Source organism: Ascidia mentula, chromosome 5 (assembly GCF_947561715.1).
Source record: "Ascidia mentula chromosome 5, kaAscMent1.1, whole genome shotgun sequence".
Lineage (NCBI taxonomy): Eukaryota > Metazoa > Chordata > Ascidiacea > Phlebobranchia > Ascidiidae > Ascidia > Ascidia mentula.
This window is the reverse complement of record NC_138570.1, coordinates 2054493-2076936: the sequence shown is the minus strand read 5'-3', so window position 1 is coordinate 2076936 and position 22444 is coordinate 2054493. Positions and strand designations below refer to the sequence as shown.

General features: G+C 38.2%; 2 protein-coding genes across 4 annotated transcripts; one reads left to right on the top strand and one right to left on the bottom strand.

Moving 5' to 3' along the window:
• The first annotated feature begins 914 nt into the window (after positions 1-914).
• Positions 915-2201, top strand: LOC145901424 (uncharacterized protein C3orf38 homolog). 2 transcript variants are annotated; one of them, XM_082989101.1, is made up of 3 exons: positions 915-1013; positions 1440-1540; positions 1642-2201. In XM_082989101.1, exons 1-3 carry the CDS (start codon positions 992-994, stop codon positions 1735-1737), a joined length of 219 nt encoding a protein of 72 aa, XP_082845227.1. In that variant the 5' UTR covers positions 915-991; the 3' UTR covers positions 1738-2201. The 2 variants fall into 2 exon arrangements, with proteins under 2 accessions (XP_082845227.1, XP_082845226.1); XM_082989100.1 differs by lacking the exon at positions 915-1013 and adding an exon at positions 1167-1325.
• A 148-nt stretch (positions 2202-2349) lies between these two features.
• Positions 2350-20732, bottom strand: LOC145901422 (active breakpoint cluster region-related protein-like). Of its 2 annotated transcripts, none has more exons than XM_082989097.1 (27): positions 20435-20732; positions 19729-20181; positions 19276-19467; positions 18699-18791; positions 18276-18431; positions 15735-15890; positions 15136-15310; positions 14752-14845; positions 13839-13932; positions 13281-13424; positions 12623-12808; positions 11433-11540; positions 11180-11234; positions 10768-10874; positions 10315-10458; positions 9910-9995; positions 9613-9698; positions 9171-9418; positions 7934-8080; positions 7473-7575; positions 6734-6954; positions 6298-6470; positions 5771-5910; positions 5304-5418; positions 4635-4760; positions 4173-4329; positions 2350-3831 (listed from the first exon to the last, which is right to left on the bottom strand). In XM_082989097.1, the coding sequence occupies exons 1-27, from the start codon at positions 20609-20611 to the stop codon at positions 3427-3429; spliced, it is 4341 nt and encodes a 1446-aa protein (XP_082845223.1). In that variant the 5' UTR covers positions 20612-20732; the 3' UTR covers positions 2350-3426. The 2 variants fall into 2 exon arrangements, with proteins under 2 accessions (XP_082845223.1, XP_082845224.1); XM_082989098.1 differs by having other exon boundaries at positions 9183-9418.
• Positions 20733-22444: the final 1712 nt, after the last annotated feature.

Sequence of the window (22444 nt, the reverse complement as noted above, 5' to 3'; positions counted from 1 at the left end):
ACAAAAGATACGTGTAAATAAGACAGCAGTTAAGTGCTCAGATCTGTGACGTGAAGTGCAAGTCATTTATTGTGAATTAAACAGGAAACTGCTGGGAATGGAGTTTCTTGGCAAGTTTTACAACCTGGTCAACAACATGACCATAGACACAAAATCAAAAATGGGATCCTATTATTTTGACTTGGACTGCAGACTTTTTGTTTCTGATTTTGAAAGCTCAAAAGAATTTAAAAGGGCAGAAAATGTGTATAACGAATTTTTTTATATGCCACACATACAAAAGTATTATTTTGTCATAATTGAAGTTTGCACGCTATTACAATTTGGGGAGTTGGTTGTGTTAAAAGTCAGTGGTATTATCAAGGAGTATCTTGTTTTTGATTCAAGCAAGGTTATTGGTACATTAACACAAACTTTTCATTTGAGACAAACCATAAGTCAAAGCTGGATTGGTGAATTTTGTGATCTTAAAATGACAATGCATTTACAGTTTTGTGCACCACCACTGTTTAAATTTTGCTTTCTTTTTGTGATTGTTTTTTATTTTTTGTCTCTATCTTGAGTTTTTAGTGTACAAGAAACAAGTTTGATACAAAAACACACATCTATTTAAGTGAGACCAGAGGGATGTTAGTTGACAAAAAAAAAATCGCCAGTTAACAAAATTTGAACGCGCGTGACTCGGCCGCCTTACGAGGTAGCGACTTACTTTTTTCACACAAAGATAGATCACAGGCTGAACTTTCCAACGAAAGAAAAATCAAAAAAAATTTTGCATTAATTTTCGAATATGAATATGATATGTTTGCTATGTCATAACCATAAGTAAACATCGATTCCCGCTGAAATCCTTAAGGGTAGATATTCTTTGTTTTCGCGAGAAAAAACGCGCGCCCTCTCAAATTTGAAGAATATTAACCATAACCCCCACATTTTTCAACGCTCTGCGCTCGCCGCGAAAGGTAACAAAAAAAAGTCAGTTTTAAACACAATGTCAAAGCAAAAGATAACAGGTAAATAGAAAACAATGTATTAGTTCTGTATTCACCTGTAACGATTGTATCTTAGAACATAATGACAATAAGGCAGTAGTTTATGTTAAAAGGCTTGTTTAAAAAATGTGACAGTCTGCAACTTATGCTTGATATATGATTCGTTGCAGTAGTTTTAGTTTGTAGAAGTGGTTTTATAATATCAAATAAAAATGCTGACTGGCATCGCAAAAAGAGAGTGTGAAATTATTTTGGGGTACCTTACGGAAGAACAACTTATATCATTAAGCAACACAGTAACAAAAGTTCCTCTTTACAGCTCAAGCCCTCAAGGTAAACATCGTTTGCAATATACAGTGCTTACATAACATAGTTCAGTAGCAAACTACTTGTTCTTGCAGTAAAATATAAATAATACCAAGTAAAATTAATTTTCGTATGTTACAGATGCCAAAAAGAACATCATTAACTATTCAAACTCTGGTGAAGAACTGCTGCTTCGCAAAAAAATTCAGCGGGATTTTTTGATGATTTATTTACACACAAAGGCAAAGCTTAACATTTTTCTGGCACATATATGTATTACACTTATTAAATACAATAAAACACTAATCACTTTCCTTATTTTTATTAATTTCCTTATATTTAGAAAAATCCTGTTGATCCAAATATGGAAAAAAGATCCCTTGTAAATGAGGTTTTAGAGGTTTGGAAGAAAATGGAAAGAGTAATCACAATTATCTAATCACCACCTAATGTAGAACTTTATGACACTGATTGCACTTAAATGGTCTAGTAAGCTTCCTGTTTAATACTGATTAGTTGGACCATTTTTTCCTTGTTTTGTCTAGAGTAAAACATAACACAATAAAGTCTTATTTAACAATGGTTTGAATGCAGCATAACATGTGAAAATGAAATTTTGTATGGTTGCGATACAAGACATTGGCTTTCATATTAACATTTGCATCCATATAGATCTGGATTCTCTTGTTTGACAAAAATAAGTGAATCCATTCGTGTTAAAATAATAGTTTTTAACCTGTTTAATATTTTTGGCTGCTCCTGTGCAAGTTAGAATGCTTGTATTTTTTATGCGTAGTGTTCTGGTTATTCTACTGTTTTAACATTGATACAATCACACCTTGCAATCGTTTGTTTCTGTTTGCAGTATTAAAAATGGTTTTAGAATTTTGTGAATGCCAAACATCAAAACTTATGTGGTATGCAGAAGTGAAAAAAATACCGCCAGGTATGTAGTCATGGAAAAAATGCCAGTTAACCCTGTTTATACATGTTTGAGTGTTCATGATTATGTGCTTCTGGGGAAACTGGATTTTAAATTAGGAAATCAACATAATGAGAAGGATTAATTTATTACAGCAATAAAGGAATAGATAAGGGAATACAGCGTACGACGAAACAGAAAATTAACATCAAAAAACAAAGCGAACTACGGTGAAAATATCTACAGAAATCAACGCTTCAGCGTACCACAACAATACATGTGAAAGAAGTCACATCAAATGAAGGGAACAGTTCGAGTAAATCCAAGTTGATTTTTCCATGCGGCCGAAGGAAACGGGCAGGCAGGTTTAGGATTTGAAACCGTTTTATGGGGCAGTTGATTTATTGCACTTGCGGCAACATCCTGTCCCTTGTGCAACCCACATACTTCGTGTCCGAACACGGGTTTCTTTATGACGTAATAAAAGGTACAGTGAGGGCAGAAATAAAAACGTTCGAGAATTGATCAAGTTGTAAAAACGGAAATCGTAAAATAACGCGTTCAACTGCATATACAAAAGGGCAGCGTGAGATTCCTTAATCGTGCATCAACGCAAACGAATGATTTTCAGCACGGAAAATGATGAAAATTGTATTTTTCTGATCCCTCACTACGATTTGCTTAAAATTGGTCACATTCGCTATCACGACTGGAAATAAATTATGAATGAAAAAGCACGGTGGGAGTAACACGACCACATACTTGCACTAATATTCTGTTAGCGTAAATGATGATGAACAACTGGTGGTGGATCCAGGATATACAGGGGTCATTTGACTGACCGAATAGGTTGCTCTGATAATGGTTCTACCAACGTGGAATTTGGCGATTTATATTTTGCGATGATGTGGTCATTTTGTTGCCACGCTTGACATTCGCGATAAGTGCATGAACGCATAAGAAAATTTACATTCGGTAAAATTTTACGAGACCCGACAATTTTCGAAGAGGTTGAAATAAAAAATTGTCGGCGAATTTGATTTTGTTTTGAAGAACACAACACCGAGTCCGCCGCGTCCTTTTCTAACAATTTCGGACTGCGACACCTTTAAAACGGGGTCAAATGAGTTCGAGTTTCCCCGACTAATTGCAGAAACTCCCTAAAACAACATTCGCAATATGTTGCTGACCTGCGGCAACGGAATATCACAGATCGGTGACTACAGGTTGACTCTGCCTCATAAGTGAAGACTTCCTTGGCGCCGGTTTCGGCTTTGGGCCAGAACTGGGCTTGCGGCCGACTGGCGGCTTCACCGACTGCTGTTGCTTGAACTGACCAATTGTGATTTCTTCGTAGGGATGGTAGCGTTGAACGTTGCTGGGTGCGGGGACCACTGTCCTGGCTGATATTGATGAACCCGTGCTATCGACAGTAGCTGAACGCACGAGAGAACCTTTGCTTTTTTCGGAGCTGGATTCGGTTTGGGATTGGGACAAGAGGTTTTCGCTGCTCTGTGACAAGGGGCGTTTGGATTGCGTAACTCCGCCAGATTTCATTGCCTCATAGCTGGGGAGGTTGTCCATCTCCAGACAGTTTAAGAGCACGTCCATCTGGTAAAAAATGAAACAGGGTTGTGGTGACGTAACGACTTTGTGACGTAAATAATATGTTTTTTTTTACATGGAGCACAGTCTTTTGAATATCTGCCGACTACACAAGTACGAATATATACAAGCAGTCTTTTAAATGCAGCGACATATGCAACCATCGTCAACTATTTCATTTTGTAACCTTCAGTCAAGGTCTTAAAAATATATTTCAATAAAAACGAATCCTGAGCATAAAAGTAGCAAAAACGTATTTTAGTTTGATGTACAGGAAGTTACCACAATTTCCTATCAACAAGCGTTGAAGGCCGCCTCAACAAAATATTATAAACGTCCGATATTACCTGATAATGTACGTCCAATCGCAGGGCATTGAGCATTCCGGCGGTGGGACTCATCAACGAGGCGGTTTTATCTTCAGCTGGACGTAACAGGGTTGGACCGAACACAGTTGCAAGATTATGGAGGTTCATTTTGTTCACGATTTCGTTCTTTGCCACCCTGGAAGCAGATGGAATGTTGAAACCAGATTTACCATGTTATTATAAACAATGCAAGAGCATCACAAAATTTTTCATCGAATATTCTACTGATCTGCTGTCGTACTGCCAAGGCAAGCATGGTCATTTTGGGGGGAAAATGTGCAAACCGGGTGTAAACGCGACAGTATCATTGTTTTCTGCTTCAAACGAACCTCGATTTGTTATTTTCTTTACCCCACCCACAATATACAATTACATTAAACGGCCAGAACGTTTTTAAGTAACTTTTGCATTTCAGTGAGAAAATGAGCAACGAAAACATACTTGACAAGATGTTCGCGCAAAAAGTGGAGAGTCTTGTAATTAGCCGTGGGAAGATCGTAGAGAAGACGAACAATTGTTCTGTCCTTGGTCTCCGGGTCAGTCAGTGCCGATGCCTCCACGAATGCGCTGTAGGGAAAGAAAAGAGACGGTAAGTCACATACTTTCCACGAGCTCAAAAACAACGGCTATTCAGTTGCGTTGACCCCGTAACATACATTTTGCTTCACAAGTAAAATTTAGTGGGGAAATAAATTCCCAACATATTGGTACCCAACATATCGACGATTGACCGAAAGGTACCACAAAGTGGAAACTTGTGTGCCTGCTAGTGTGAAAGCTAGCACAGTGCCACATCAACAGCTGCACTGATGAGACCTTACAGGTCGAAACAGTGCGTGTATACACCCTGTCTGCAGCTCTCATTGATTATTATGGCTCTTTTGCGCATAAAATAAATTCCGTTTTGTGCATGGAAATTGGAGCATTTAGCTTATCATAGTTAAAAGACTATTATGCTGCAGGCAGTAGTGCACAGAGTGTTGTCCTGTACGGTTTTAAAAGTGCAGCTGGCGACTGTAGTACTGATCTAGCTTTTAAACTATATGGATAAAATGTAGTAAATATACAGTAAAATAATTGAAATCGTAATGTTGAGCTATAAGCACTTACTTGTATCTGGCATCGGTGTAAAGTGGTTCGGGGAGTTCCCGGAAATATAGTTTCAGAACACCGGCGACCGCATTGATGTCAACCTCCCCCAGTAACATGGTGACGTCCTTCCGATCTGCGACGAAACCACAAATCAATTTAAATTACACTGCATAACTAGAGTGTTTGACCTAACGACACAAATACACTGTATAGTGGTTATAATACAATCACATCTCGTTAATCCTAGCCCTGAACATCGGCCACAAAAGAAACGGCGTGTATTTCAACACTTATTTTTTCAATCCATTAAACCAGATACAAAGCTACCCCGGCTAATCCGGATTACCCGCTAAATTGTGACCAAACAAAGTAGTCCGGATTAACGGCGCCTGACTGCATACAAACCATGATATCGTGTAATGTTTTCATGCACCTTAAAGCGTTTCCCCACGGCTGTAAATTCTCTAATAGTTTTATTTGCTTACTTGTGTCGAAAGAAGCTTTAAGTGCTTGTATCTCCGAAGCTACCCCAGATACCCTGTAAATTCCAACTTCGTTCATTCCTCTTCTTTCAACTTCGGCGATGCACTTCTTCACGATTCCGGGGATTCCCGAGCTTTCCCGCCTGGCAAACAAAGTTGTTGAAGGCGAATTTAATCACGGGTATTGTTTCTGTGGCGCTATGTTTTCTGACCAAAGACAATAGCTCACATGGTTTAAAGGTTATAAGTTCCCTACGGTGAGATGGACATTCTTAACAGCTTACAACTGAAATAAGTTTGAACTGCTACAGTCTCGCAGACACTAGCAATGCCTGTTTTAAAATGTCGTACGAACCATGTAACGAAATAAAATCTGTTCCAGCAAGCGTAAAAGTTAGCACAGCGCCACAGTCAACAGCTGCACTGATGAGACCTTACAGGTGAAAACCTGTGTGTACACCAGTCCTGCAGCTGTTAAAATCTGTTTCGTTCTTAGCTTTCTAACGAAATATTCTCAAATTACTACTTACTTTGCTACGACGTCGATTTTGACGCCGAATGTTCCGTTAGCCTTCTTGGATGGAAGTCGTTGTAAGCTGTGTTCCCGTGGGATAAACTTGACCGAAACACGAATGGAGATTTCGTTCATGAGAACGCATTCCTCCTTCCATTCTCCGCGTGCGCGTAACGATTCCTGCATCAACTGGAAAGCAAAAAAACTCAGTCTAATTGCCAGAGAAATTTAATCTGTGATCGCATAATGTCGGTTTAGCGTGCTCTCCGCATTAACGAAATCAGAAAACTACGAAATACATGGATAGGAATCGTATATACATATTGTGTCATATAGCAGAGTACATACAGTAAATTCATTTCTTGTATGAGTTTAAATTGAAATTATAGAGGTAGGGTCTACATTTTAACCAGTCCTTTTTAAATAGATTCGAAACAGAAAATGTGCCTCACCCCAACTTTCCCTTTGGCGATCAACACATCGTCGTCATATCCGGCCCCAGCCGACGCGTCACGTGCTCTGTCGTAACAAAGGATTCGAAGAGTCTGAGCGCCGTCGAGATCGATTTCAAACTCTTCGTCCCATACTGGTTGGTCGGTATCGCGACACGGGCGGGTTTTCGCTTTGGTTTGGAACTGACCGAAGGAATCGACCTCCAGAGTGCAGTACGGATCTGTGCGACATAAACATGAATAAGGCAACAGCTAATGTTGACGGTTGGGTAAACTGGGGTCAACTAGAATTGGTCAAAGTTGCCGATACTCACCGCACAACCATTTGATCGGAGAATGAAAACAACAAGTGTATTTACTGATTACTATTACGGCCAGACATATTACAATTTAAAATAGACTGATCTTCTCGCATATAATGAACGTAATGTATTCTTCCGACATTTCGTCAGCCATACTGCCTGGATGAAGTCTTGCTATATGGCAGACGAAATGTCGGAAGAATACATTACGTTAATTTTATGCCAGAAGATCAGTCTATTTTAAAGTGTATTTAATGCCAAGGTGCTATATTTCAAAAGATTTTGCGGCCTAGCCTCTTTTTCTTTAAAACAGACACCCATTGTTTTATATAACCAATGGATTCAATAATATGATCCTAATAGGTCGAAACAGTGGCCCGCTCACTTAAAACCCATTGTTTTGCTTTATTTGAGTGTTACTGATGGTAGGAACGTACTGCAGGCTCGCAGGAATCCTTGTCCTGAATGGATCGTAACGTTCAGATATCCCGATAAAAGATCTTCGTCCTCCTTAATCATCATCGAACCGACGTTGTTCATCTGCATACAAAAATATTTTTGGAAACACTGTTGTAATTTGGAACCACACAATACACAACAATCAACACAGTCTCGTCATATAGCGGCTTAACTGTAATATGTTGTTTTATGTATTCATAATGTATAATTTTCAGTAGGAAAATTGTAAAAATTAAAACGTTTGTCATCTCTTCTAAGTGGAAACAATTGCAAATAAATCATGTCAGAAAAGATAGATTTCTTCGAAACAACGAGAAGGTGCTTTAAAATATTTTGGGATCGAATAAACAGATTCAAAAAAACGTGCAGGAAGAAGCAACAAAGTACGTTTCATATGAAAAGGAAAGTTACGGCGTAAATGTTCATTAGAACTTGTTACCTTGCGTAGGCGAACACAGGCGGACAGAAGAGCGTTGACTTCCAACGATGTAAGTGAGAAACTCTTGAAACAAGTCTCCTGTTGCTTCATGATGGCCTCCGTCCATTCCACACGTTCGTAATCCGACGACATGAGGAGCATGTAACTCTGCGTTGACAAAGTTAAGTGTTAAAATCGTACAAATTAAAAAAATATATACTTTATAGTTGTTATAAAGCATCATGCGCCCATCAATAACTTTGAAGGTTATTTGAATTAAAACACCCATTTCTCTATTGTAGCCCTTAAGTTATATGCGAAATGGTAACGTTATTTTTAATTGCAAAAAGTTTTAGTTGCAAGAAAATATGAAATCTAATCGTACACAGCCTTAGGTTGCAACAACAATATTTAGTAAAGGTTGCTTCACAAAATGTTTGCAAAAAAAACATCAACAACACACAGACAACAGACAAGCAGGACCCCATTCAAACATAACTGTTTAAAGTCATGCGATGATTTAAACATCACCAATAGACGGACAATCGCGTTAGTATACAACATACAAATGCATACGTGTTATTTGTATGCAAGCTGATGCCACCTCGAACAAGGCGAGTCACTTTGTTCAGTCGCAAAAGTGTTGGATAAAGACTCGGCTTTAAGCGCAAATTGTTTAGTGCATATCAAAGCGGCACAGTAACTGGGCTGTGTCGCCAGTTACGCTGTTCTTTTACAAATAACATGTAAACCTTGTTAGCTTAGCGTGTGTATGTTAAATCCAAAGTAAACTTCACGATTTAACATCTCCGTCAAGAAAAAATTTTTCTCAGGAAACACTGCGGCAGTGTTTCGCAATAAAAAACTGCGCCCGAAATTGTCGTTGCAAGCAAGGCGGGGGGCGTTAGTAGAAAACCATGCAGGGAAACACCGAGAAAAATAATCGGCACCAGGCGAGAATAATCGTACCTTGTTGCGTTCCTGTGATTGATGGGGAACAAAATAAAAACAAAGGACAGTTAGTGAGGAAAAATGAACAAACAAACCTTGATTATTTCACACAAAGCGAATGTACAAAGACTGTTTTTGTGAAATGTATGTAATAGTGTCATACACGGACTCAGACAATAATCAAAATGTAGATTCTCTTTTGCGGTGAAATTTAGGATTTCTATGGTAAAGATTTATGACGCAGTCTTCGTAGTATGATTTCTATATTTTTTTAGTATTCGTCAATAATAACAGGTTGTTTTTTCACAAAATGTCTTACTTTGCCCTGCATGTGGTAGATCCGGAGCGGCAGATCGGGAGCAGCGAGAATAATCCGGCCCTCCAGCTCGCCGAGCTTTTTTCTCAACCTCTCTTCTTGTCGACTGCGGACGGGAGATCCCCTGTGTTCTCTCTTATTCCTCTTGCGCTCCCTGGCAATATCTCTCTTGGTTTGTTGAGCTCGGTTGCTCATCTCACGTAACTCCTCCTCGCTGGTGGAGGGGACATCCGGAATTGCTGGAGGATAAGGGGCGTTATGGGGGTGTGGCATTAAGAGCGCCGCGTTTTGCAATGGAAGAATCCATAAACTGATTGTATTTGATTAAGACACTGACGGTGTTGTTTACATTTGTCGTTTGAGAAAGCCGAATAAAACTTTCACATTTTCTATGGAGCCTATATACTAAATCGCAGAATTTAGGACCGTCTACCTTCAGAATCTTCCTTTGGATGGAATGATAGGTCAGCTAGTGGGATGTACCACTTGCACTCATACGAATCCTTACTGTGGAAAACTCTGTGAAGGATAAAACAGTGTGAGGTCGGTTGTGATGACCGAAGTGGATTGTACAAAGAAATGCGTTTTACGTGAATACAAACAGGATTTTCAACAATTGCAAAGGTTGAATGCAAATCAGCTACAATGCCCAAAAAATGTTGCCTGGATCCAAATAATATGAAGAGAAAGGATTTAGAATGATCAGAACAGTTCAAAGAAGACAACTTACCCCGCAGCGCTTTTAAGTTTGGTGCAGAGAAGAAGGTCATTGTACAAGAAACAATGACGTAGTTTTCGGCTTCCGTCGCTCGCAACCTGACAATATAAAGTCGTTTTAGCTTAACTAAACATGTGAAGCAAGATAAATTCGAATCAACGATTGCGTATTCCTAGTATCTCAACACAAGCCATTATCAAGTGGGATTTTATATCAGGGCTTTTATTTTCACTATTAGATCGAATGACTCTGGAAGAAACGCACATAATAGTAGGCAATAATTAACCAAATTCATCTTACACAAAGCGTTAATTTCTACCAGAAGGTCAGCTATTCTGAGAATTGCCCTACGTATGCCTGGCAGCAATAGCAGCGCAATATTTGCTTTCTGATTCCAACTAAAACACAAATCCTCACCTCGACCAGAAACCCGTCCTTGACCAGTTCACGATCTGCACTCCTCGCAGCAGCGGCAGCTGATGATGGAACACGACGTGGTTTGTACGAAGATGAGGATGTAGAATTAATCCTCTCCAAGAATCCCTGAGCTTGCTTCAACACCTGCAGAAATCAGAAAAATGTTGGATTTGTTTTGAACATTATGAACCACGCAATTTCGCATAATTGGCGACGATAAAATTATGCTGTTTTCTTCTTGAAGCTTTTGGTTAATATACTCTCATGACATTATCTTGATGCAAGCCGAATTAAAATAAAACATTTCTTTTCCAGCAAATGGCAACAACTCATTAGGTCGAAAAATGACAGTTCGACATTAATAATAATACGTGAACCTGGTTGCATAAAAACGGGCACTCGTTTCAAAATAACTGGATTGGACCCAAAGTCGTATTTACAACTTAAACTTACCTGTCTAAGCACGTGGTAGTCGGGGTGGCGGTGCGGTGTGTGCTTAAGGAGATCCTGTAACACTAAGGTCGTTCTCATCACTCTCTCCACAGGTTTGTACAATACCTCTGCAAATAAACGGATGAGTGTTAGGTATGTTTACAACGGAGAAAAGTAACCGGTTCCACACAAACCTACATCAGCCTAACACGCGTATACCACAGTACGGTTTAAACAACTCTACGGTTGCGACAAACATAAGCGTGAAAGATGTTCTCATGTAAGGAAACAATACCTTTTTTTTAAATTAATCGACCTGCTTTTCGGGTAGTTTATTTTACATGTTGTTGCCGGACTCGTAGGCCTAATTATTGGAAATACTGCAAAACGGCCGTTAAATCACGGACAAAACTATCGGCCGAGAGATACTCACCAATTAAACTGATGGATTCCGAGTCTTTGGAACCTCTTGACTGAACTTTCATTCGCTATAAAACGTACAAGACATTAAACACGTGAAAAAATAACCGCAAAACAGTAAATTAATTAATTTGTTCAAACAACAATAATTTGTTTCAAAAAAAGTTAAAACGCTTGTTTCGTCGCTTTTTATTGTAATGCTTTTGGGTGTTGTGATTTAGTTACACTTTTAACGATTGTACACGAATGAGAAAGCGGTGACATACCTCGATGATCTGTGCAAACTGTGCGTTCTCCTTTGCACATTTCTCCACTGTATGCTGGGCTCGTTTGTAGTTGTTTAAATAATCTCCGTACAAGCTCAGTTTTGACAGCTAATAAAAATAATGATTCATTAAGGTCTGTGACTGCTGATGCTTGATGATTTGTCCGGAGTTAAACGTCACATAATTTTAATTACATTTGCTACCAATTTTTTCCTTCAGAAATAGAAACAGTTTAATATTACTGCAGGTTTTTTACTGTAGCATAACAATGCATTTGGTATACTGTTATTAATCTGCAACTGTAAATGCAATTCTATATGGTTGCAATTTTATCGAACAAATATATTTGACAGACCTTGGTGCATTGAACAAAATTGTGTCAATTAAAATTCTTGATTGCATTGTAAACATACAATGATGCCTTGAAATAAGAGACGAGCGACCCTTGGGGATTTCATGTAACACAAAGCAAAAGCACGAGTCGCCAATACTAATAACTTGCAATACACAAAGGCTCAGTCACGTCAATATATATCATCAACACACACTGTACGCATCATACACCACGTCAGTGAATGCGGTGGCTGTGAAATGCGGCTACCCACTGTCCCAACAGTGAGAGGTGGATGGTGGTTTAAACGCCGCGCGTCCTGTCGTTATTATACGTTTAACACGGAAGGTGGAATGAACAAGTTCGCTTGTTTCCGTCAAACATCTCACTCGTGACGTCACACCGCGTTGGCGTAACCAGTAACAACGTGCGATGTAACTAATCATAATCGCGTCACGAGTAGAAACATAGGTCGTCGTGTTGAATTATTTGTAAAGCATTGGTGAAAGTTGTCCTGACGTTCGGTTTCACATCGTGATTTTGTTTTACGGAAAAAATTTGAAAATTTGCTGAAGAAATTTTACCGGGAAGTGGAACGACTGGTTCAGTTTTACATCAAACAAACTTTTGAGCTAAAAAGTTTCAAAATTTATGACTCCAGTGATCGCAGGAAGCGTGCGCTGAAGCGTAAAAGAGAATTTTTTTTTCTCGAAAAATAAAAAATGCATAATTCGCTTCACGGGAACCAAAAGGTCACTTGCGGTTACGGTAACAAAAGCCGGAACAAAGTTAATTTCCCTTGCAGCAGCAGAGTGACAGGGCTGTGCGTATGCCATGCCTGTACACGTCGTCAACTCACCAGCTTTTTGAACTGGTCGCCAACGGTCGTATCCGCACTCCACACTTCCAGTTTAGGTTTGAGTTTCTGGTAAAAGGTGGCGTGCAAAGAGTGGAGTTCCGGAACGCGGAAGAACACCGTGTCGAAGTCCTGAGCTGACATGACAGGTTGCGAGGTGCCGATGGTCGCTTTCAATGGCTTCATGTACTGTTGAGAAATCAATGTTGAAATAACTTGAAAAATTATCCACGAATATGAAACGAATTACGACTTTGTGAAGCATTGCGGTTAATGCTACTACACTAATTATACAATTCTACGAAAATAGTTTACTATCAGTTGGTTAGAAGATAAGTAAAACCTGGTTAGCAAGTAAAGCAAGTAAGTCCGTATTTTCCAAACAATGAAAACGTGGAATTGTATGTGATAAAACGTGAAAACGTGATAAACTGGAGATGTTTGTACGCGTAAAACGCCCAACTACAATGTAACTATGTTGAGGCATTGACGTAGAATTCTCATGTGCACGCGTATATCGATTTCTCTCTGGCAATCAGATGTAAAATTTGGTTAAGGGTCTGCCATTTCTTCAATGCTCTTCAAACACATTTTTTTGTTTGATCTGCTGCTTGTGTGCGTACAGCGATGCCCTTGTATGGTAATTCGGGACGTGACTTACCAATAAAAGTGTATTGAGATATTGGAGATAGGCCTCTTCGTTGTCCAGCACAGAAGACAAAACCCATCTTCTCATTCTAAGCTTTTCTGCTTCAGCAATGCTTCGAACTTTTTGGTAATCCACCATATCAGAGACAGCTTCATTCTACGTGGAATTGAAATGAGTTAAAAGCTTAAAATTGTATACTTAAGTGATATGAGTTAGGATAAAACACAAAAACACGTTTAGTCCATTCTGGTTGATGGCTCTCAAGGCATAAATATTTATATTTAAGTTTTCAAATGACTTTTTCTTTAATTTTGACTGAAGAGCGGCAAATTGAAAGCATTTCCAAAACAACAGTTTTAAACAATGCAATTTTATTTCATGACCATTTTACAACAAACTGAAATATCATATATAGAATGTTAAAAAATTATGGGCAGTTTAGTGATCTGCAGACAGGGCTACTGTTTCAACATAACACTGCGCTGTCTGCAGCTTGTCACAAAATTTTTTGGCTGTATTGCTCATAGAGAACTTTTGACACGTCTAGAATTTTTTTCTAAAGTATTGCACCTTGACTGACTCCTGGCTTTCATCTGGTGCAGTTGTTATGGAGATAGTTGGTGATGGAGAATGGTTGGAATCCTCACCAGCATCTTGCTTTGGCCTGCGAAAAGCATTGAGGGTTGTTTAAATGCAAACCAATTACAGCTTTTCCCTTTTACAATTGTAATAAATTCAAGAAAAATCATCTTAAGAATTGTTCCAAATGTACAAGACTACACTGTACATACCACCTATGCTGTACATAACATAAAATTGGGCAACAACTTTTCATCTGTATGTGGAAATAAAAGTAACAAAGTTATATGGAGATTGTGTATGTTAAATAAATAGAGTGTTGTGACAACACTGTTTATACTAAAACAAATTCCTGCTTTCAGTGTGTGTGACTCAGGAGCCTTAACAATAACAAAGATACAATACCAGGATGGCAAGGAATGGCGAAAATGCAAATTTAAGCAAATCAATGGACCCGGATGGTTGCATTGTATGAAAGCACATAGAATTCTACCATCAATTCCACTTTAGCAAATGACTTTGGCTGAATTTCAGCCTTTTTTGGTGTCATGTTGGCAGCTCATTCCAAATTTATCAAAACTTTAAGATGATGCTATGGTTTCAATAGTTTATCTTGCTAGGCTGTTTGTTGGCATTTTTTTACTTCTTCCATTACCAACTGTGACTCGTGTAATATGATTACATTTATTCTGCTATTTTTGCTGCCAGGCATAGTAATTAATGGGAATTGCTCGTCTGGTACTTAAGTTATTCCACATAACCCTGAGGAAGTCTCGCAGGATGGTAGACGAAACGCCGGTTTCAATAAACACTTTCGAAGAGCAATTCCCATTAATGATTACATTTGTGGCAGCAACACATGATTACATTGAGTCCAAATCTTTCAAGCAAATCATTCACTCACTTATGAAAGACTGGACTTCCCGTGCTTCCAGTTCCCATGTCAGATTTTCCACTGGTATCTGTCACTTCAACACTTTCCTCTATTGGTTCGTGATCTTTAAATAAAATCATTCACATTTACTAAGTAATGGTCAAAAGAATTTTTTTTTGGGTGACATCTACCAAAAGGTAACAGTCAGAAATTAACCCTAGGCTTTCCAGTTAAACCAATGTAACACTCTTACATATTTTATATACAACAAAAACAAGCACTACTGAACAATTTACTCCAACAAACTTGGCCTAGTTTCAAAACCAACTGCAATTTCTAGCAGCAAAAAGTCCTGGCATATAAAATCTGATCATTAAATACACCTCCTAATATGAGAATCACTGCAACACGCACCTTCATCGCTATATTCGTTCGATTGTATTGAGAGCATTGAACTTCTTTCAACCAATCGATCATCGTCCGACCAGCCAGAGAATGCAGAATAAGCCACGCTCATCCGTTCATTAGTTGTTCTCGCACGCCGCAGGTTGTGAAGGGGAGAAGTTTCAGAGAAAGCGCTCGACTTCCCCTTAAAAGTATTTTTAGCACAATTAAAATTAAAGTGCAGGAGCATGGCCTGCAAAGTAATCCTAAACTGCAAGTTGACAGAGATCTATCATGTAATAACTTTCACTTGCTATTGCATCTGTTGTTATCAATTTAAAGATAGCTGCAAATCATAGGCTATCTTTTTTGACTTCTGTTTCATATAAATATCATTTTTTATTTTTCTTTCCTTTTTTGTGCAAAAAAATAATTGTAACACTTTATGTGTGCCTACACCCAAATTGTTCACTTTGAATAGCTACTTTAATAATGCTTTGCAACAAATATCTGATAATAAAATATAACCTATTTATGAGTTATTCTTTAAGCCCCCATTATAAATTATATTTAAAAAAGTGAAATTTTAATCATATTGCAATACATTCCAGCATCAAAATCCATCTTACCGTAGCATTTTGGTTGTTGTCAGGGAAGGAATCAAGACTGTCATGACGACTACCATCTGAATGTTGGGAGTCGGTCGAGTGTTCGTTGTCCAAATCACTCAGGTCGATACTCTCAGCATTTTCCAACTCTCCATCCATCATACCATCTTTTGGATTCTAACAATATTAAGGAATTAAACTTAGCATCAGTTTCATGCAGCAGTGTGTGGCTATGTGGGGTTAAATGCTTTGAAATTATCCTAGTATAATCAAAAGACAATTTTCACAAAACTTGCTAATAATTAATAGCACATAACCCCCTTTGTAATGATAATTATATGTTGAATGCACACAGAACATGCCAGTGCTACAAAATTTACACTAACTAACATTTGCCAAAATGCCTGACATTCCAATAGCATTGGCAACCATCACAGGTACAGGCAAGGAAGGTGTCAAAGGCATCTTCATGGCAAGATTCCAAAACAGTTACAACAACAAAGTAACCAAAAACAGCAGTAGACAGCTGTTAAAATCGCCTAAATTTTCATCACAAATCTAAAAGAAATCCAGGGGTAAAGTGACCCACATCACTTAACTAACTCCTTCCTTAACACCTGATATAGCAAATGAACCTGTACCAAATTTAGAAGCACTATTTATAGTGAAACATGTTTAATGATTTACAGCACAGCATAAGTCAACATGGGCAACCGTTGTGAAATAGTGACCCAAACTGCCATCATTCTATGTTTCACAAGAAAAATATACCTTCAAACTATTTTGCCAGATGCCATATTTAAAAAATTTTCAGTGTTGTTAAAAATTAAAAGAAGCAGTTGTCCAAGACTAAGCACTGAGTAACATCACAGTTCTCCAATATGTCCTGGGGAACTGATTCCCTCACTAGACAACAGGATGTTGATCGGCACAACATGCAAAGCACTTAATCATGCCACTGTCGCTAAATCATGATTCTTGTTTTCAATGTTGACGCCACCAGTGACGTACTTTACTGTCCTAACCACAGGTCTTTCTACTGATGAATTGGACAACTTCCTAACCCCTACGTCGCGTCTTATTAACTGGATATCCAGGAATTTATGCTGAACACGAAAAACATTCTATGTCAATGAGTTTAATTGCACACTGTGACCGGCGTACTAAATTAAACTGCACTAAATTTAAACTTAAATTTACCCACAATTTTTTACAGGTCTGTCTTTTAGAACTGCTACTTAAAAAAGTATCCATTTATGACAAGCTTTAATCTAACCCTGGGATTTAGGTCACAGACACTCAGTTTGACATGAATGAAAACTCGCACTAGCGTGTGATCAAGTGGCCTCCCTCTTATATTGACTCACCTCTAGGAGAGAGAAAATCAAGACAAAACATCCAATTATATCGTGTCAGTAATGGTCATGTGATGCTCACCACCACTATTGGGATTTCCTGGGTCTTTTCTTATGGCTAACCAGAGTGATTCACTGCAGGCATGTATTTTGAGTTGAAACAGGCTTGCAAATTGTGTGAGACTGCTGTTGTTATTTATGAAACCATAAACAAGTATGTTGACAAATCAATCAATCCTCTCTAGTCTCCACAAGTTTCTGACATATAGGTAGAAATGCTTGTGACACAATTCCATTGAAAGCACATCTTCCACTACATGTTAAACCTTTTTTTTATTATCAATGGTCACTTAACACCGTATTTATAAAGAGCAAATACACCAAACAAACTGCACAGTACTGTTTCAACTATCACAAATTGCATATCATTAACAACACAGTACTGATGAGCCAATGAGCTGTACAGAATGTTAGGAAGTGCTTTGTGTTGGCTTTTACGTTGGCAGTGTACTCCCACCTAAGCTATCTCTCTGCATACCATCTTATAACATTACACATAACATATAACACAAACAAACCCACAACAAGTTTGAGCACACAATTAAAAACAAGTGCTTGGCAAAAAGGCTCATTTCAAAAGATCATAAAATTTAAGCCATAAGTTCACCTTTCATGATGAACATGTATATACATTTAAGATGAAAACAAACTTATCAAAGTAAAACAAACATAAAAGCAATTAGTTTACTTAGTCCAAACAACCCTTAAAAAAGACATTTAACATTCTGTAAGGCTGCTATAAATAAACACACAGGCTGACCCCCCACTGAGCAGACAATGACATCTATATATGTCCTTACATGTGATAATTACTGTTACAACCAAATGAGCACAACTTTAAAAGTACTCAAATGCTAATTACCAAACGTCAGCGCTACAAAACATTTCCTCTCTGTTTCTGGTTAAATTAACTGAGATTTCTGATAAATAATGACAATGTGCAGATTGAAGTGATATCTTCTTTCGAATTTGGACAGGGTTTTGCTTTCTTGTCCACAACATAAAACATGTTGCGGATTTGTCAGTTAATTTAACGGCATACAGCTGTATTTGATAAAGTACAACACATATTTTAGGAAATAAATATAGTTTCAAATATGCGGAACATCCAAGAAAGCATAAAAAATTTTAGTTACAAGTTACAAACCTCTAAAGAACCGGCTGCAGCAGGCCAGGTCATACGATTCGTCATTTGGTCGATGCGACCTGCACTTGTGCTTCTTAACTTGACATCTGATCCTGCCATGGTGTAATGCCTTTTACCGTATCCATCTTTCATGTCTATGTCCTCCAGGTCATAGTCCTAAAAACACACACATGGATAAGTACCTGGTCTGCTGCTTGTGTAATTTTGTTACAATCATTAATTATTCATTTCTTATAAATATTTTCAAACAAAGCTATGCGACTAACACTAGAGGAAGTTTTAGGTTTGGACCTCATTAAATCGAAGAAGAAAAAGTGCCCACATTAAATTGTTTATTTCTACTTATTTATTGCCCAACAATTTGAAAAAATACTTTTTAGCTTCTTCTACTCTGAACAAAACAATTAAAATAAAGAAAAATACCTGCTCTGTTCCAATATCATCATCATCGTTCATTGTAAGAGAAGGTGACATATCATGGGTACTTTCGTCATCTTGGTACATATCCATACTCATCTAACACACAACAACTTTATTAAAGATCACTAACTGCTGTGCCTGCAAGCCTAGGTGAGCAATATTATTCTATCCTGGACGCACAGAGTTTCCTTTGCAAAGCGCGCCTCCTTCTTAATGTTCCACACTTTCATGATTCACATGCTTCCTGTGTGTACATTCTGATTGTAAGAACGCAACAGCATTCTTACATGACATATGATGTTGTAATACAATCATACTGCCTGGGTTGTTGCTATTTTGAACATATTTTTTGAGATATTACGGTTAACATGACAACACAAAATGGTTAAGAAAAAAATGACATTTAAAAATCAGGGTATTGAAATTTATATTTTTTTTACAGAAAATAGCTTGTAAGCAGAAAATTCTCGTACTTTATCATAAATTACATTTTTTGTGCTGCAATGGAGAATCAAACACAAATATATTTATACCCATAAGACTGTCAATAACCAGTATATACGAATAACAAAATCTTTACCTGATTTCCTGTATTGCATGTCCACACTTCCACATAGTTATTTCTTCTTGGTTCAGGATTAGGTCTCTTTTCCTTGGCGATTTCTGATTGTTCAGAATTGAGTTCTTCAGATTGGGGAGCATCGTGTTTGACAGCGAATTTAGAAGAACTAGAAGCCTTTTCCTTGTCAGCACCGGTCTGGCATTCCCAAACCTAACAACAATTAATTTGTTTAATGATAAAGAGATAACTACACCACCCAATAAAGAGATGATTTAAAATACTTAATTTATTTGGAAAAAAAATTTTGGTTTTACATTTGTAAAATGTATATAGTATTAAAAATAACATTGACTTGAATCTTTTTAAAATATTTACTGTACTTTGCCAAAAATTACAAAGCAAAAACAATTACGTCCAAATCAACATGTACACATTTTGTACAACTCTCAATTCATCATGCAACAAACTTGCCTGCAAGTAGGAAGAACGTTTTCCTCTCAACGACGAACGAGGTGGAAATGTGGATGTTGTATCAAAAGACGAATTACTTGCACCACCATCATTAGGATCGGTTTTGGCTTGAGCTTCAAACATTTTTACGTTCTCTAAAACTTTAGACAGCCTGTTGGCCGACGACTTCTCTTCACTGCTGCCTTCTCTTAGTTTTACAAGGGGTTTTGCCACTGGGACAAATGCCTTCGCAACATTAGTCACTTCATGATTTTCTGGTGAAGTGTTTATGTTCTCTTTGCCGTTAGATTGCTCATATACGGCATTCAGAGCGTCTGGCACCAAATCAGTTCTGGCCTCATTTTCAGGAACTGGGCTTTGCATGTCTTGCTCAGAATCAACAGAAGAACTCTTCGAGCGACTGTAGCCAAACTTATCACCGATATGGGCTCTCTTTTTTGATGCCAGGTATGTCTGTGAACATAGTATATATTATGTAAGTTGTTATAAGTTTTAAAAATTCCTCTGGTAAGTATGAGTAAATATGGACACCATATTTTATTACAATAGTTTAAAATTACACTTCTGATATACATATAATTTTTTACAAAAAAAAAATATCTAAGGATTGTAAGGCTTTGGTTTGTTCAAGTTAATGCAGGTCATGTATGCCAATAGCATTATAATAAAGGAACAAACCAATAACCATAAACAAATGTTAACACACCTGCAGGAAAATAAGGTGGAATTTTTCTTGATTAAGATTTTCTTCCAAGGTTTTTATGAGGGCTTTACATTCAGCAAGACTTTCTGAAGCTTCTTCCAAACTGCTGAATTTCACATTGGGAGGTTTAACACCAGGAAATTTTTCCTTCCAGTCATTTATAAAGGCGTCCGAATCCATTGCCACGATAACTCTTCACTGGACAGCACTCACCAAAAAAAACGTTGCAACGATAAGCAAAAACTCAGAGCATTGTTAACAGTTCACCAGGCAGTTTTACTGCTTTTAACTACACCTAACTTTATCTGGAAAGCAATTGAAGTTAATGGTTAACCTGGGTTGTACAGGACGTGGCTTGTGCAAACATCTGCTCTGGACTCGAAAAATCAAAACCATATTCATTTTATCTAAATTGAAGACAACCGTGTATTTCCACAAAGTAAGAATTTGGAAACAAATACACACATGAAAAAATGGTATAGTTTTTATGATCCACAGGTCATAACTTAATAAAGTGCTGCCTTGTTTACTTTTCTCATTGATGAAGTCCCTCAACCAAAAGACCTGGACTGTCGGACAGTCAATATAGTCCAAGTACCGTCGATGTAACACAAGAAGCAAAAGGTTTGTCATATGCACTCTGTTGATAAGTATGATTTCATCAGCAGGCAACTGATTATTCACTGTCGAACTGATAAGGCTTATTCTGAAACACCATTCTGCCTTTTAAGTTCAGCTTATATTATTTCTGATAATTATCATTTACCTACAGAGGCTGCAGCAATGCTCCACACACTCACAGACCCAGTTGGCTGTGAAGCCTGTAAACCTAATCATGTACAGTGGATTATTATTCATCCAACAACCTTTTATGTTTCACCAATGTTATTACAATTCTTACACCCAAGTGTTTTCTGCATAAAAGCAAGACTCTCCAATAAGAAAACAAACACAAGAAGGGCGGGATTAAATTTTAGTACCGCAAACAACTACGATACTTCCGCTATCGTGTCCAGACACTCAAAAAACGAGTATCGGCATTGTATAACTATAACGAGGTCACCCAGAGGCAAATAAAACAGCAGTAAAAGACACTCCAGTCAGACACAAGAAAAGCGCCAATTACAGAGCCACTTTCTTTAGTCTGCTGACGAGCCATGACGGGCAGACCGCGTTCGGTGCCATTCCAAATTGCCCAGATTGACATCTGTCCCCTTCTGACGTCCGATAAAAACGGGCCAGATGCCTAAAAACAGTATCTAACTGGGCATGAATAATGCATTGGGTGGCGAACACATGCTGGCCTTTGCTTTCACTCCTTCGACCGAAAGCAACGCCCTCCTCGCCAACCCCGCTGAAGAGCATATCCTGCATCGCGAGAAATGTGCCTCAAGAACGTGAACTGTGCCCCGCGGCCCCGAAAAGCAAAACAAGCAAATTTAATTGCCAACGTATGCATGGTTAATATAATGACGTCAATGCTTTTGGTATAAGGCAATCGTTACACCATAATTTCACTACCTAACTAGTTACACCTCCCTTGTCAGCTGTTTCCAATCTTATGTTTGATGTAACAGCATGCGCCTTGCGAAACTGCCAATATCTCGGAAACTCAACAAACATTTCAATATCAGCACGCGTTTCAAATAAACGTGTCACATTAAAAACCAATACGTCTCTGACAATTAAGAATAAAGCACGTCCAGTCAGGGGTAGAGACATTGCTTCCTGAAAAGCCGTAAGCACCAGAACAAGAGTGAGTCGTTACGAACGCCTTTGGGCCTAATCTGGTCACGGTAAGTTGACGAACGGATTACATGGAGATGGAATCGAACTCACCGGCTGCCGCCAACTCAAGCGTTCAAAAACTGAGGCTTTCTCGGTGAAACGTCACAGCAGTACCACTTACCGTTCGGTATTGATGCTTCAACTTTGCTTTGAACGACACCTTGTAAATTCGAAGCGTAACAACACAAATGGTAAGGGATAAGACCATAGATATTAAAATACACT

Coding starts and splice junctions, on each gene's coding strand:
- LOC145901424 (XM_082989100.1), top strand. CDS start 1,205: ATGCTGACTGGCATCGCAAAAAGAGAGTGTGAAATTATTTTGGGGTAC. Junction 1,326..1,439: donor TTACAGCTCAAGCCCTCAAG/GTAAACATCGTT, acceptor CGTATGTTACAG/ATGCCAAAAAGAACATCATT. Junction 1,541..1,641: donor TGATTTATTTACACACAAAG/GCAAAGCTTAAC, acceptor CCTTATATTTAG/AAAAATCCTGTTGATCCAAA.
- LOC145901422 (XM_082989097.1), bottom strand. CDS start 20,611: ATGGATTCGGACGCCTTTATAAATGACTGGAAGGAAAAATTTCCTGGT. Junction 11,541..12,622: donor GCGACCAGTTCAAAAAGCTG/GTGAGTTGACGA, acceptor TATTTTTATTAG/CTGTCAAAACTGAGCTTGTA. Junction 9,419..9,612: donor TCCAAAGGAAGATTCTGAAG/GTAGACGGTCCT, acceptor CTTATCCTCCAG/CAATTCCGGATGTCCCCTCC.